Below are 15,880 nucleotides of genomic sequence, written 5' to 3'. Positions count from 1 at the left end.
TGAACAAAGGCCTTGATTGCTATCTTTTGTCTAAGCTGAAGCCTACACAATGAATACACAAAGAATAGGTCTGGCACTTTTCATGGGAAGACAAATATCTAGATGGCAGAGCTGTTAAGACAATCACTCGCTCATTGAGAAGGAAGCTACCTCTATTGTCCACCTGTCCTGAATGGGGTCACGCTTCCCCTGAAGGACTCTGTTCGCAGTCTGGGGGTGCTTCTGGATTCGTCGCTCCACCTTACATCTCAGGTGTTAAGGGTTCCTAAGTCAAAATACACCTTGACTGCACAAAGGGCGTTTTCCATCTCGGCCCTGCAGCTCTGGAACTCTTTTCCTGACGAGCTCCGCTCCGTCACCTCTCTTGATCTCTATAGGAAGGAATTAAAGACCTTTCTTTTCCAACAAGCATTCCCCCATGTGTCCTGACTTCATGCTGTTCTCCCCTGTTGTACAATGGTTTTATTCAGCTAGTCTGTTTTTTCTGGTTTTTTATGCTGTTGTATTTTATAGTGTTTTAAACCTAATGAGTTGTTTTTATGATGTTTATATTGTATGTCTTGTATTCTGTTTTTGTATTTCTTTTGCCTTGTTGTAACCTGCTTTGATCTAACCTGGAAAAGCAGGCTATAAATAAAAATTATTATTATTATTATTATTATTATTATTATTATTATCCTCCTTTCTTCTTTGGGCAGCCTGCGAAACTTGTAGGGCAACTCCCAAAACTGCTTGCTTAAGGTTTAAAATGTACCTTTTTTTCCCTGTGACCAAGCCTAGCAAGCTTGCTGGCTACATAGTCAGCTCGCTCTTAGGGTAATGGTGGCTTGCGATGGGGTCAGTCAGGGGTCATGATTTTTGATCGCTTGGCACCCAAAATTTATATAAAACCAAACTTGACAACTTGGAGGTCTTTCATTCATAGAGTCGCCATAAGTTAAGTTGGGTTGATGGCAATTAACAACAAAAGATGAACTGATGAGTATTTGTTGTCCTTGATTTTTATAGTACCTGGAATTCTGCTGCACCCTTTACTGTACAGCTAGAAAGAAAGTGCTTTTAAAAATATACATATAGTTGTTTTTTTTAATCTCTTTTCAGCTACTGTGCCATCATTTGTAATTACATATAACCTACAATTAATTACTCACCCCAGTAAGTTAATTCTCTGTCATGACTATATGCATTAGTAGAATCAATGAGAGAATGGATGGCAGCTGTCACGAAATAGTTTTTCAAAAGGTAAGTTAATTGTAATAAGTTCCACAGTACCACTACTAGATTTTTAGTCACGCAAGTTTACAAGTATGTGGACACTGTAAAACCACAAAATTAAAAACCTTTTGAAGAAGATTATTAAGTATAAAAATGTTTGCACGGCCAACCATAGTTTGGCATCTGTCAAAGCCATCATCTGGCAAAGTTATGTTTTTTTTTATCTGGAGTACTATTCCCAGAATCCTCCAGTAAGCACGGACATTGTCTATAGCCATTTCATGATCAGTGGCCATGCTGGGTGCGGGATTCTGTGACTTATAGTCAAAATATAGTTCTGATCAAATATAGCTCTTCTAGCTCTGATCAAACCCAGGACAGGACTTCATGAGGCCCATTCTCTTGGCAATCGTGCTAGTTTTTTAAACAATGGAAACATACCTGTTTCAGAGTAATTGCTATCACATGTCTTTGCAATCGGATGACTGGGGCTGTTTCTGCTATTGTGTTCTTTTCTGTAGTTCAACCATTGCGAGTTACATTTAAAAAGAAGAAGAAGAAGACAAGAAATAGAAAAATAATAATTAATGGAAGTAGACTGCTTAGCAATAGTAAGGGAGAGAGAATGAGGGGAAAGATGAGGAAAACCAGACATGTGACTTTCAATATTGCAACTGCCCCAGAAGTGATGTTTCATACCTGAGGACTAGCATGATTGGGAGGCCATTTATGGTTTTGCCCCTTCATTGAAAAGGGACACCCTAATCATGCTTGCAGGACACAGCAGGAATACATTGGATATCACACAGTGTTGTGCAATAAGTATCACCAAAGCTTGTCCTCCTGCTCTAATTGCTGCTCAAGGCAGGGTACTACATGTTAAAATACAAAACACAGTTAAAAACACATACTGTAAACCCACAGTTAAAATACATTACTATAAAATTATTAAAATACACTCATAAGAGTAGATATACAATTGTAGAAAGTGTGGGATGAGTCCTTCCTGAATCTTCATTCGCAAAGAAAAAAGCCAGACAATTAAAAAGTCATGATTTAAAATTAACTAGGTAGGCCTGCTGGAAGATACATACGATTTGAAAATGAAATCAAGAGAAATTCTCTTTATTGCTGGCATAATGTAGTCCTAGCAATTATCACCCATTAACAGTAATGTTGCCATGTTTCAGACAAGTTTTGGGACTGTTTTCAAGGGGTGGGGCACAGTCCAATAAATATATGTTACCAAGATGTATATGACAGTGCTGCAGGACCAATTTGCCAAGAGGCAAAGCTAGCATAACTGACAAACCAGACAAAAGTAAAATGCACCTGGATTATTACTGCCACCATGAACTGTTGTCTGAAGCCAGTGGGAAAGCATAGTGGGTGGCAGCGGGTAAGAGTTGGATGCCTACCACTGCACAAGGGAAGACAACTAGGGTACTTTCAACCAGTGCAGCCTTCTTGAAGCTGGTACCCACTCTAGTTGATTTGGCCTATAACACTTATCAACATTATATTAATAATATAATGTCATAATATTAATATTAATCACTATAGTATAATATTAATCACTATATTACTAATTTAATAAAATAATAGTACCACTATATTCTGCTTTGGTTAGGCCTCATCTGGAATTCTGTATCCAGTTCTGGGCACCACCATTCAGAAAGGATATTGAGAAGCTGGAGCATGTCCAGAGGAGGGCAACCAAAATGGTGAAGGGTCGGGAAAACATGTCTTATGAGGAGAGACATAGCTGAGTATGTTTAGCCTGGGGAAGAGAAGGTTAAAGGGAGATATGACAGCCCTGTCTAAATATTTGAAGGGGTGTCATATTGAGGCTGGAGTCTCTGCTACTCCAGAGAACAAGATCTGGAGCAATGGATTCAAACTACAGGAAAAGCGATTCCAGCTCAACATTAAGAGAAACTTTCTGACAGTAAGAGATGTTCAACAGTGGAACACACTCCCTTGAAGATTGCTGGAGTCTCCTTCTTTGGAAATTTTTAAACAGAGGTGGATAACCATCTGTTGGGAGTGCTTCGATACTATGTTCCTGCATGGCAGGGGATTGGAGTGGATGCCCCTTGTGGTCTCTTCCAACTCTATGATTCTATGCTTTTAAGGGCAGTTCACAAGAATAATGGGAGTTTTAGTCCAAAACAGCTGGACAGCAGGTTGGGGAAAGTTGCACTACTAGTGCAACACCACCATTGGATACAACCTATGCTGTTTTTTGTTTTTTTGGTTAATCTCTCCCCCTTTTTGAGTGTATATGTAGTCAGTGGAAGTGAACAAACTCTACAATATCTGTAAACATCATGCAATTTTTTTTAATTTGAGCAGGTTTTGGATTAGCCTCTTTTACCTCAGGTCCTACTCTGTCACTGGCTGCCATCCCGACACCCCTCTGGCAGCTATGGCATTTAGTATGTGCATGTGAGACATTTCTTAGGCTGTGTATTGTATGTAAATGGAAGGTGATGCTGAGGAGAGTGTCTCTCTTCTTCCCTCCTTCAGTATTTCAGGCCAGCAATAAAATTGCCTGAGCACTGCATGCTGAAGCGCTCATGATGCTCGAGGGACCACCATTCGTTTAAACCAAACAAAGGCAACAACAACAAATAGCCCAGTTTAAATATTTGAAAGGATGTCATACTGAAAATGGAGCACGTTTGTTTTCTGCAACTCCAAGGAACAGGACAAGGAGCAATGATTCAAACTACAGGAAAAGATATGAAGTCGAGGCTTTCATGGCTGGCATCCATAGTCTTTTGTGGGTTTTTCAGGCTATGTGGCCATGTTCTAGCACAACATGAGGAAGAACTTCCTGATAGTTAAAGCTGTTCAATAGTAGAACAAACTCTCTTGGAGGTTGGTGGAGTCTCCTTCTTTAGAGGAGAAGCTGGATGGCCATCTGTCAGGAGAGGCTTTGATTGTGAGTTCCTGCATTGGATGGCCCTTGAGCTCTCTTCCAAATCTATGAGTCAATGAGTCTACTCTTTCTCCACAAACACGGTTGGGCAATGTTTGTCCTTCCAAATGTTATTGGACTACATCAGCAGTGGCTAAGTATGGATTACACTTCCTACCAACATTGCTCACAACTTCCACTGACCAAATATACACTCAAAAAAGAAAGAAAGAGGGGAAAAAGGGACAGGGATATATTTAAAAAGAAAAAGAACAAACAGCACAAGTTGTCTCCAATGGTAGTGTTGCACTAGGCTATGTGTTCTGGGGCTGATGGAAGTTGCAGCCCAAATACAGCTGGAAAGCCTGGAGTTGCCTACACCTGTCTTTGTTTTTCCAAAGGGGGAGGGGTGATGGTGGTGGTGGTCTACTGCCTCATTTCAGCGAAGTGCTCAGAGGACTCCTGCCCACTCATTCCTGGGGTCACACAGAGGCAGCACCCATGCCTTCCCCCCATTCCCCAGAATTCCTCCTGGAAAGAAGGTTGAAAAGGAGGGCAGGTCCTGGAAAAGAAAGCTGTCTGGTCACTCTGTACCAAAGGAAAGCTCAAACGCTAATTGAAATATATAGTCATGCTTCTTCATCCTGCTCAAAAGGGAGGGGGCCCTTTGGAACAGAAGGAAGAAATGGAGGGCATGTCCTGGAAAAGGAGGATGATTGGTCATCCTGAGGAGAAAGCGCTGCAAAATACGGGTCATTACAAAGAGAAAGATAGGACATTGCCAAACAAAAGCTCAAAACACTCCTAGAAATATAAGCACATCCTCCTTGGTCCTGCAAAAAAGGGAGGGCCTTTTGGAATTCCTTCTGGACAGCAGGCTGCAATGGAGGACAGGTCTTTCTAAATATAAGCCCATCCTTCTTAGTCCTGCTCCAAAAGGAGGGCTTTTAGGACTGCCTCCCAGGCCGAATGTAGCCTTGGAGGACAGGATCTGGATAAGGAGGAGGACTGGTCACCTTGTACCCAAGAAAAGCTCAAAACACTTCTAGCAATATAAATCCATGCTTCTTCGTCCTATTCAGACGGGAGGGCCTTTTGGGATCCCTCCTGGGCAGAAGGCTGAAATGCCAGGCATGTCCTGGAAAAGGGGATGGCTGGCCATCCTGAGGACCAGGCACTGCAAGACACAGGGCATGGCCAAAAGAAAGCTCGAAAGACCCCGAGAAACATAAAACCATCCTCCTCCTTCGTGCTGCCTGCTCCGAAGGGAGGGCATTTTGGGATCCCTCCTGGGCAGAAGGTCAGCATGGAAGAGGGGACCTGGACAAGGAGGGACCCGCACCAAAGACAAGCTCCCAATGCTCCTGTCAATATAGATGCCCTTGCTGCTTAGTCCTGCTCCAAAGGGAAGACTTTTGGGAAGCCCTCCTGGGCAGGAGGTCCAAAGGGAGGGCAGGAGCTGGCCAAGGGGAGGCCTGGCCCCCTGGATCCCCCAAGAGCTCCATCCAGGGCTGGCACTATAAGCCCCGTCCTCCTTAGCGCTGCCTGCCCCGAAGGCAGAAGGGGGCCAAGGGAGAGGGCTCCTGGGGCCGCTGCTGCCTCGGAGGGACCACTAGGGCTGCTGCTGCTGGCCTTCCCTCGGGGGGAGGGAGGGGCGTGGCGGGAGGGGCGGGCGCTGATTGGCTCAGGCGGAGGCAGGCAGGGAGTTTCCCACAATGCCCCTCTGCCGCCAGTGCGGCCGCCGAAGGATGCTGCGGGAACCAGGAGCTGCCATTTCCCGCCTCTGCTGCTGCTGCTGCCGGGGCTCCGCGGGGCTCCCCTTCTCCCCAGCCGCCGCCTCCTCCTGCTCCTCCTCCGATTGAGTTCCACTGGCGGCAGCAGCAGCTCCCCATCCCCGGGTTGCCCTCCCTCCAGCCCCGCCATGAACCCGCCTTCGGCAGCCGGCGAGGAGAAGGGGGCTGCGGGAGGCAACGGAGCGGGCCAGCCTTGCCGGGGAGCCGAGGGCGGCGGGGAGCCCGAGGAGCAAGCAGCCGGGGCCCCCTCCGGGCAGAAGGAGGAGTCCCTGGAAGAGAAGCTCAAGAGCTTAACCTTCAGGAAGCAGGTCTCCTACAGGTGGGTCACTCCTCCCCAGGGAAGGCAAGGCAAGGCAAGGCAAGGCAAGGCAAGGCAAGGCAAGGCAAGGCAAGGCAAGGCAAGGCAAGGCAAGGCAAGGCAAGGCAAGGCAGGCAGGGAAACTCCGCCTCGCGGGTCAGGACCCACTTTTTGAAAAGGCCATCTTCATCGCTTTCCAGTTTTTTGAAAAGTGTAATTGTTATCTAACAAGTCAGAATTCTATCTATCTATCTATCTATCTATCTATCTATCTATCTATCTATCATCATCTATCTATATTTAGAATTCAAAGATATAGCCATATTAAGCCTGTAGAATCAATACATAGAGGGATCTTGGAGCACCTTTGAGACTCACTGAAAGAAAAGAAATTGGCAGCATGAGCTTTCATAGACTTCAGTTCTACTTCTTCAAATGCATCTGAGGAGGGAGACAAAAGTCTGCAGAAGCTCGTGCTGCCAATTTCTTTCTTTCAGTGAGTCTCAAAGGTGTTCCAAGATCTCTCTACGTACTACATCTTTTTAGATATATAGATATTGATGACCTCCACTGCTAAATATTTTGCTTTTTGGCCCTCTTTTGACCTCTTTTTAGCTACTCTGACAGTTTTGTCCATGTTTGTTGTCAATCCTGCGACTTCTCTGTTCTCCTTAAAAGTCTTTCCTGGAGGTTCCTATGCTTTAATAATAAATATTGGATTATCAAGAGTTCTTAGCAAGCCATCCACAGAGGCCCATCAGTTGCAGGACTGGTCTTTGACCTTTCCCCTTTTATACATGTGCTATTTCTCCTCCCCAGAGTGATCTCTCTCTCTCTTTATTTTAAAAATAACCTTTCAAACATATAAAACAAATCAAAAACATCCATATATATAAGATCCCATATAAGCTATGTCACATCCAACAGACCACCATCCAATACACCTTCAATCCAGTCTACATTCATTATTGAATGTTAGCATTGCCTTATTATTGAATTTAAATATTGTCAATATCTTTAGCTAATTAATACATAGCATTTAACCTAATATTCCTCCCAGAGAACTCCACTTCCATACCTTCCAAAACCATCTTTATCTTCATCCGATCCTTCCCTCTCCCATCTTCATCCTCATTTCCCAATCTCCTCTCTTACACTGACACAATAGAGCCTTACACAAACTCTCCCTACTACATTTCCTTCTCACTTCTCAGTCTTCCTCTACTTTTACTTCTTCTTTCTATCTTCTACTTCTTCCCCTCCATCCTGTGCTTCATCCGATCCTTCACTCTCCCCTTTTCAACCACACTTTCCAATCCTCTCTCTTGCCTTCTTAACTTCCCTCTTCAACCTCACTTCCCAATCCCTTTTCTTACACTTACACAGACTCCCTCCTTCTACCTTTCCTTTTCACTTCTCAGTCTTCCTCTGCTTCTACTTCTTCCCTTCCATCCCGACATCCTCTCTACCATCTTCTCACATACTCAGGCCTTCAAACCCTTCCCTACACTTTACTACACTTTAGCATCCTCTGAAAGCAGTCACTAAAAGCAAGCGCACAGGAGCCCTCCTTCTCTCAAGCATGCTCTCATTAAGTTTCCTTCGCTGGGAATTACTTGAAGTGCAGGCAGAGTTAAGGGTATCCTTGTGCTGACTTCAGGCAGACAAAGGGGGCTTCTTCACAACATTACACAGTGATCTGTTGGGATACCAAAATCCATGGAGGCTCAAGTCCTATTAAGTACAATGGCATAGTCAAATGGTCCAGGGGTGGCTGTGTTGGCCACGTAGCAAAGTACAACATATAGAAATTGTATACAAAATGTAGGCTTGTGACTAACATCATCATAACTTTTTCCTCTTCTTATTTTCTCCTGTATGATTTTGGACCTCTTTGCCTGGTGAAGAAGCCAGCAAAGCTTTGAAAGCTTGCAACATGTATAATGCGCATTTTGGCTGGTCCAGTAAAGGGATCACTGTTTTGTGGATTTCGGAAGCTATAGTAAAATGATGTCCCTTATATAAAATAGCAAAATAAAAAAAAATGCCTTTTTGGGGGAAAATTATATATGTGAATATTTTTTAAACCATGGATGCTTGCATTGGTGGATAAAAATATCCAGAGGGCTGAGTGTAACTATAATTGAAGGCAGACAACAACTACAACTATCCTCCAGCTCTTACTATCAAGATAGTAAGGTCTCATCTCCCCCTCCAGTTCATGGCTGGCGAGGTGAGCTTAGTCTATACCTTGCGTGTATGTGTATATGCCTGCAAGTCCCTGTCAACTTAAGGTGACCTCATGAATTTCATAGGGTTTTCTTAAGCAAGGAGTAATCAGAGTTGGTTTTGCCAGTCCCTTCCTCTAAAATAGTGCTTACGGCACCTGGTGTTCATTGATGGTCTCCCATCCAATTATTAAATAGAGCTGACCCTGCTTAGCATCATATAGGATCTGATGTCTTTAGAGTATCCTTCTGGCCCCATGTTCACTCTGTACCGTGTGTGTGTGTGTGTGTGTGTGTGTTTGCCTTCAAGTAGTTGATGACTTATGGTGACCCTAATGTGAACCTATCATAGAGTTTTCTTGCCAAATTTCTTCAGAGAGGGTTTGCTATTGCCATGTGAGTGTGAATATGAGGTCAGAAAGAAGCTATTAGTTTATATTAGACAATCCAGATTTTAAAAGGAGGGGAGCATGATTTTGTGGGGAGGAGAGCTTCAAGATCTTAGAGTTGAACCCTGTGATACATCATGAGCTGAAGGGAAAAGATTTTATTTTATAAAAAATACATATCTTTGAGATCAATCTGTAGCTTTGTAGCTATTTTGGCTAGAACTGTTTCTTTCAAAAATCTGGTTTTACCTTCCACATTCTCCCTTTGCAGCATCCATACCCTATGTGGACATGTTTAGACTGAGAGATAATCTCACAGATAAAATCTGTGTAGCCGGACCTGTGTATGTAGTGCGTAATGTGTGTTTCTATGTCAGGTCATTATGCGTATATACAACAGCAGAACAGCTGCTGCCCCAAATATTGCGTTCTTCTTCTTCTTCTTTTTACAAGCCTGTGAAAAAGAGACCGTTGATGTATTCATACTAGCACTTAGATTAGGACAGGAAATGACTGCATTCTCTGACGGCAGGATTACGTGTTAGGTACTGATATCAATATATCAACTATGTGCTGTGATGGTGATTTTTAATGGAATTATATATGTGTGGTATCTGCAATACATGTGACAGCTGTTAAAGAGTTAACATGGCATAGTAGTGCCAATTTGTTATTCCAGTATGTATGTGTAGGTAGCACTGTGACAGCAGGATGTGGGAGTTACACTGCCAGAATTATGTTACAAGCAATGCTGGGGATTAGGGTGAGGGTAGCACCATAATTGTCTGCTGTTTTCTCTCTCTTCCTTCCCCTCCCAGACAATCCAGCTTGCACTAAAAAAGAAATCATCATCTTGTTTACAATCTCTCTCCAAATGGATCACACTTTATAAAAGATGATGCAGAGTTGAAAAGTTCTCGTTGTATGTGTAGGCTTCAGGATTATGCAGAAGGGAGTTCAGAAGTGCTGCCTGACTGTCCAAGAAGTAAGGCTGTCACTTAGTTCTGATGCTTGAATTAAGAAAGAGAGAAAACTGGAACGATGTCTGATTTACTGAACTTGGGGAGGGGAGGGATGAAATATTTCCTTGGAGTACCACCAATTTTTGGTAGCACTGATATATTTGTTTGCGGCTTGAAAAGTCTTTTGAAGAATGTACCTTTGCATCAGTTTTCTGCATTCCAGTAAATAATTCTGTAAGTGTTAGTGCCAAATTGTGTTAATGGCTATATATTGCATGCACACTTTTTGACATCTGAAGGTTTAATACAGAAGCCAGATGAATTCAAGAATAATGATACTACCTCCCCAGCCTTCTTGAGCAATTATAAATGCATTGCAATTCAGTCTATGAATTTCTTAGTTTTATAGTATAGCTGTATTTAGATCCTCAGGTGCCAATGCTCTATGACAGTGATGGTGAACCTTTTAGTGACCGAGTTCCCAAAAAGGCCTTCTGACATTGAGTGTTACGCGGTGCCAGGGCGAGGACTTCTGCAGGAGAATGGGACTTCTGGGGTGGGATTTCCGCCCTCCTGAGCTGGGACTTCCGGGATGGGACTTCTTCCCCCCGCTTTCTTGGGCCTTTAGCTGCGTGTCTGGAGACAGCTGAAGGCTCAGGACATCCGGGAAGGAGGAGGAACAGATGCGTACCATTTCCTCTTCCTCTCTCTGCATCCACCCAAAGTAGGAGTAGGAACAGGTGTGTAACTGTTCCTCCTCTTCCCCACCCTCTGTGTGGCACAAAAAATGGCTTTGCGTGCCATCTTTGGCACACATGCCATCAGTTCGCCACCACAGCTCTATGACAATAAAGCCTTCTATAAAGAAGCAACTAGATTTTTTTTGGGGGGGGGAACCCCAACCCTTTGGCAATTTCTGTTCATTCACACAATCAAAATTACCTGAAGGGAACTCCAAAACAAGGTAGATTGCTCCTGAATAACTTGGGGCTTCTTCTCATTTCACAACTTCATTTCAGGAAGACTCACAGTTTACAGAAGTTGAAATGTACCAGAGAAGAGTGGAATGAATACAGAATAATCCTCCACAATTATCTGAACATAGAAATAATTCTTGTTTATTATGGGGACAGAGTAGTAGTAGTAGAAGGCAATAAACATCCAAAACCTTATTTTAAAAAAAACCTTGGTACCTAAATTTTGTAAGCAAGTGTATGGTAGTCATATTGCAATAAATAGCACAATGCACACACAACTAAGTACCAAGCTCTAAAGCTAATTTGGACAGACTGCTTCTAGTTTTTTATCAGTGTTTCCTCTTTCACTATATCCTCTTCAACCCTGAGAGACTCACCACATATTTCCAAAAAATATTTTTCTGTGTTGATTAGAGGGGAGAGAGGGAGAAACCTACTTGCATAGACAATGCTAGCAGAATGCAACTATTAGGGTCATATATAACTTCCTTCTGGGTTTTGCACTCATCAGCTTCCATGCTAGGAAAAAAGATATTGAGCCCAAAAAGGATATTTTAAAGTTTTAGCAGAACTACACATTCTTATCAGCTTATACCATGTCCCTGAAAGTGCTAGGAAGAGATTTCCAAACCAAACACTTACATGTGGCAGAGATTTTCAAGCAGCTTGTTTAAAAGCATTGCAGGTAAATCTATTGCTTTCTGAAAAGCAGCCACCAGTGGACAACTGGACTTGGTGTACGTGCATGGGCTATCTCTTTTGACTTAGTAAACAAGCGATGACAGCTTAGCTGATGAGTGCAAAACCCAGAGTGATTCATTCTCCAGTGACCTTAGTAAGCAATGCAAAACAATGTATTCAGTGACCAACCATCTCTTGAATGTTTATACTGTCATTCCCTGCCTTTCCTTTCCTTTCCTTCCTTGCTTTGCATCTTCTCTCTTCCTTCCCTCAGTGATTCTGAAAGATAAAAGTTAGTACAAGGCAGCCTATGGAAGCCAAAGCTGAAGAATTCTGCAGCTGAATTCTACAACTTGATTTTTATATTAATAGAGATGGTGAATATGGCCTCCTCCATATATTTTAATGAATGTTGTTTCAGAACGATTAATTGGTAACCAATTAATGAAAAAAAATCCCCAGCATTTTAAAGCTGATATTGGGTAATGTGTGGCCCTTCAGATGTTATTGGATTGCAGTTCTTACCATTCTTCACCACTGACCATGCTGGTGAAAACTGATGGGAATTACAGGGGTTGTTCCCACTAGGTGAAACCCCGCGTTCTGAATCGAATCCAAGGAGTGGCGTTCCTATTAGGATCCGATTTAAACCTAGAACGGTTCTAGAGCAACCCGCAATCGTCCCCACTACAAATCGAATCGTAGAGCGGGATAAAAATTTAAATCGAGTTTTCCTCATTTAACGCGTGTTAAAAAAACACTAGGGTCTGACCTACGTTTTTCCATTGATTCGAGTTAGGAACCGGAGTATTTAAATAGGAACAACAGCCTTTGAAATCGGGTTAGATGGATGGGAGGAGCGGAGTGCGATGGGGCTGGCCTTGGGGGAGTTGCCCTTTCTGTCCCCATCCGTCATGGCTGTCGCCATTTTTGCTTCCCTCACCCCTTTGTCCACTGTGGTCTTTCAATAAGAGATAAGGATTATTTTTATTTTTTATTTTAATGGTTTACAGGCGCTTAATCTCTTCAGCGCTTTAAGTGCCTGAAGTCCCGGCTGCTCAAGCGCTTGCATCTGCCGGTGGATTGCAACCTCCCCTCTGTGTGGGGAGAGCCCATTTCTAACGGAGGAGAGGCAGGAAGGGAAGGCTCCTCTCGAAGAGGCATTCCCTGCCCGCTTGGGCTCTGATCTCGCCCAGACAGGGAAGGGAAGGCTCCTCGCGAGGAGGCATCTGATCTCGCCCAGGCAAGGAAGGGCTCTGATCAATGGGGGGGGGGGGGGCGGGATAGAGCCTTTCTCCCTCCCTTTCTCAAATGGAATCTGCCTTCTCCTCCAACCCTGGAAAGAGAATCTTTAGGAAGAGTGCTCCCTCCCTGCTTTTCCAGCAGCCTTCTTCATTGATCTCTGTGCTCTCTGAAGGGATTCTCCCTGGCTGTCTTGGGAGACATGAAGAGAGGATGCTGTCATGCAAAACCTATCCCATAGTTCCTCTGGAAAGAGCTTGGGTTTCCTTAATTCGCTTTGCCAGAAGCCTCCCCCATTGATCTCTGTGCTCTCTGAAGGGATTCTCCCTGGCTGTCTTGGGAGACATGAAGAGGGGATGCTGTCATGCAAAACCTATCCCATAGTTCCTCTGGAAAGAGCTTGGGTTTCCTAAATTCGCTTTCCTAAATTCGCTAAATTCACAAACAGTCAATGAAATGGAAACGATGCCAAAAGATAAATCGCTTCCAAATATTCCGGATTAACGTTACGTCATTCTGACGTACTATTGATTGACAGCTCCAAATAAGGTATGGAGGAAAAGAATCACTTTATTTAAACACCGATTTCATGCCAAGTAGGAACGCTTGCAGGTAAAAACTTCGATTTAAATAACCAGATGGGAACGATGAACAAAGCGATTCGGATAGCGGGATAAGAACAGTGTTATTTTGAATCAATTTTATTAAAAACGTTGTATTTTAAATCGTTTCAAATCTTAAGTGGGAACAACCCCACAGTCCAACAAATTCTGGAGTACTACTGTGTTCCCCACCTCACTTTAATGCATAAAATGAAATGTGGTTTCTAGCACATCAGGCATTTCTAGGTTTATATTATTTATTTATTTAGAGAATTCATACCCTGCTCTTCATAGCGGCTTACAGATTGCCAATTTGATTGTTCCTTGCCCTCAGGTTTACAATTAAAAATATGGCACAAAAGGAGAAGGGAATGGCAGTGAGGAAGGGGATCAGGTACAGCAGATATTACAAGTTCTTCTCTCCCTCCAAGACCAGGGCAGTGGCAGTTGGAATGGAGGAAGGTCTTCATCTTCCTCTGGGGCTAGGCATGGTGGAGCTGTGCCTGCCTCTTCTGTCCCTTCAAGGCCAGGGAGGTAGCAGTTACGATGGAGGGTGTGTGTAAAGAATTAAGAGTAGCCTTCTGCAGGAATTATGTTCTTCAGATGTGTTGACTCTTTTAAACTGTCTGGGAATCCTGAGAATTGCAGCCCAACACTTCGAACTTTATCACACCCGTTTTTTTCTCCGTTACGGGTATAGAAAGTGGACACTCGTGTGCGTGCACGACCTGTCAAAAACAGATTTTACTGCACACCAAAGCGTCCTCTAAAAGGCCCTGTTCCGTCCCCTGGCACCAAGCCACCCCGGTTTAGTGCTGATGGGGGCGCCAGTTTGCTCGGTTGGAAGACTTCCGACCAGAACATTTCACGTGCCTCAGCACTGAAGTGGGATGGCTTGATGCCGGGGACGGAACGGGGCCTTTTGGAGGACACTTTGGCATGCGGTAAAATCCATTTTTGACAGGTCGCGCGCACACACAAGTGTCCATTTTCTGTACCCATAACGGAGACAAAAATGGGTGCGATAAAGTTCTTCCTGTTTTGTGTCTTGTTCAGCATACTTATTTCTTGTAGTGGTCCACAAGCACTGTGTGAAAACAACAGACCTTCCCAGCCCAGCAGCTAGTATTTCAAGGTGTAGTGGCCCTCAGCTTGAAAGTTCTATTAGTCACAATAGCTGTATGGCATCTCCAGTTTCAGAAGCACAACTCCAACCTCAGATTAAGGCATGGTGAGGCCCTAAGAATTGTCAAACGTGAGATCCCATAGCATTAGCAAACAGTGACTCTAACTGTGAAAAACATGAAAATGTAGTAATTTTTTTTAATTTATAGGTCCCTCATAACTTGAGGCCCTAAACGTAAGCATAGTTAGCTTGGTCCTAAATGTGGCACCACCCATCCCCTCTTCATGTAAAGAACAGCAGCAGCTTTCACCAGTGGCCAAATAGCTAGTGCATTCTGGGTGATGAAGTCCAAAAAATATTCCTGGCACCCAAGCTCAGCACTGTTCACAAATAGAGAGACTGGTGGTCAAGTGTTCTCGGTCTGTTCCTCAGAGTGAAAGTATTAGGTCCACTACATTGTGGATGGTTGTGGGGCCAACAAGATCCCTGCTTGACATGGCAGTGGGTACTTGTCTTTTGAAGTAAACAGAATTGGGCTAAATAGATAAATATAGCAACCATCTAAAAATAAGGGCAGGTCCCTATGCTTTATGTATCATTTTGAACTTTAATGGCAATGAAGCCATCTATATTATGGATGGGCAACTCTCAAATTGGGTTGCAACTCTCAGAATTCCTCACCACTGGCTATGCTGGCTAGGGTTGCTGGCAGTTGTAGTGCCACATCTGGAGGGTTGCGCTTTGCTTTACACTGATTTAGGTGGAGCCAAGACAACATTCACACAAGACACATCTTGATTCTACCATTAGACTGAATGGATTCTGGGTGTTACAAAAAGACAACAAGTTATTAATTTGTTATTATTGCATTTTTACTGACAGTGAGATAGAGTTCATGTGATTTTATTCTTCAGATGCCATTTTGGTTGGCCTGGAGATACTATAAATCTTGGTGCCATTTTCTGTTCTACTTCAGAGAACAAAATTTAGTCAGCTGACTATTGTCTATACAAAGAGAGAGAGAAAAGGCAAGTTTGAAATATATGTTTATGGCTGTACAAGTGTTTTTATATACATATGCACATATACAGTGAAAGGGAATAATGGTAGAAGTTGTTTGTCTTTTTGGTGTGTGGGCATGCAGTAAATTTCACATCTTTAGACAGAGAAGGCATGTACAATAACCTTTAAATAATAATTTTCTGAGGTATATCATTAATTCTGTTTGACTTGCCAGCATGCAAACGGGGAAAAAATAAACACTTTCCTGCACCTTTTGATTTCCACTTCTTAGTTCCTATGAAACTCATCTATCCCATAAGGAATTTATCCTTTGTTTCACTTCTAGCAAAGAGTCTCAGTAGACACCTAGATCTGAACACTTTTTCTTCCCTGAAAGAACTAATACTAAACTGAAATTCCTCCCACAAATCCCTTTTTATTT

General features: G+C 43.2%; 1 protein-coding gene across 5 annotated transcripts in view; it reads left to right on the top strand.

The window, feature by feature from the left end:
- Positions 1-5,948: 5,948 nt before the first annotated feature.
- The window catches only part of LOC149311767 (diacylglycerol kinase iota-like), a 303,704-nt gene continuing 293,772 nt past the window's right edge, over positions 5,949-15,880 (top strand). For 2 of the 5 annotated variants that reach the window (XM_089527875.1, XM_089527872.1), the window contains exon 1: positions 5,951-6,250. In XM_089527875.1, coding sequence (XP_089384001.1) covers positions 6,060-6,250 — 191 coding nt within the window. In that variant the 5' untranslated portion in view covers positions 5,951-6,059. Of the gene's footprint in view, positions 6,251-15,880 lie in introns of all 5 variants that reach the window. The other 3 variants (XM_089527871.1, XM_089527873.1, XM_089527876.1) reach the window with 3 other exon arrangements.

This window comes from Sceloporus occidentalis, unplaced genomic scaffold (assembly GCF_023333645.1).
Source record: "Sceloporus occidentalis isolate IW3139 unplaced genomic scaffold, rSceOcc1.0.p SCAF_5, whole genome shotgun sequence".
NCBI lineage: Eukaryota > Metazoa > Chordata > Lepidosauria > Squamata > Phrynosomatidae > Sceloporus > Sceloporus occidentalis.
Note: the sequence above shows the minus strand (reverse complement) of the source record. Positions and strands in the feature narration are given on the sequence as shown.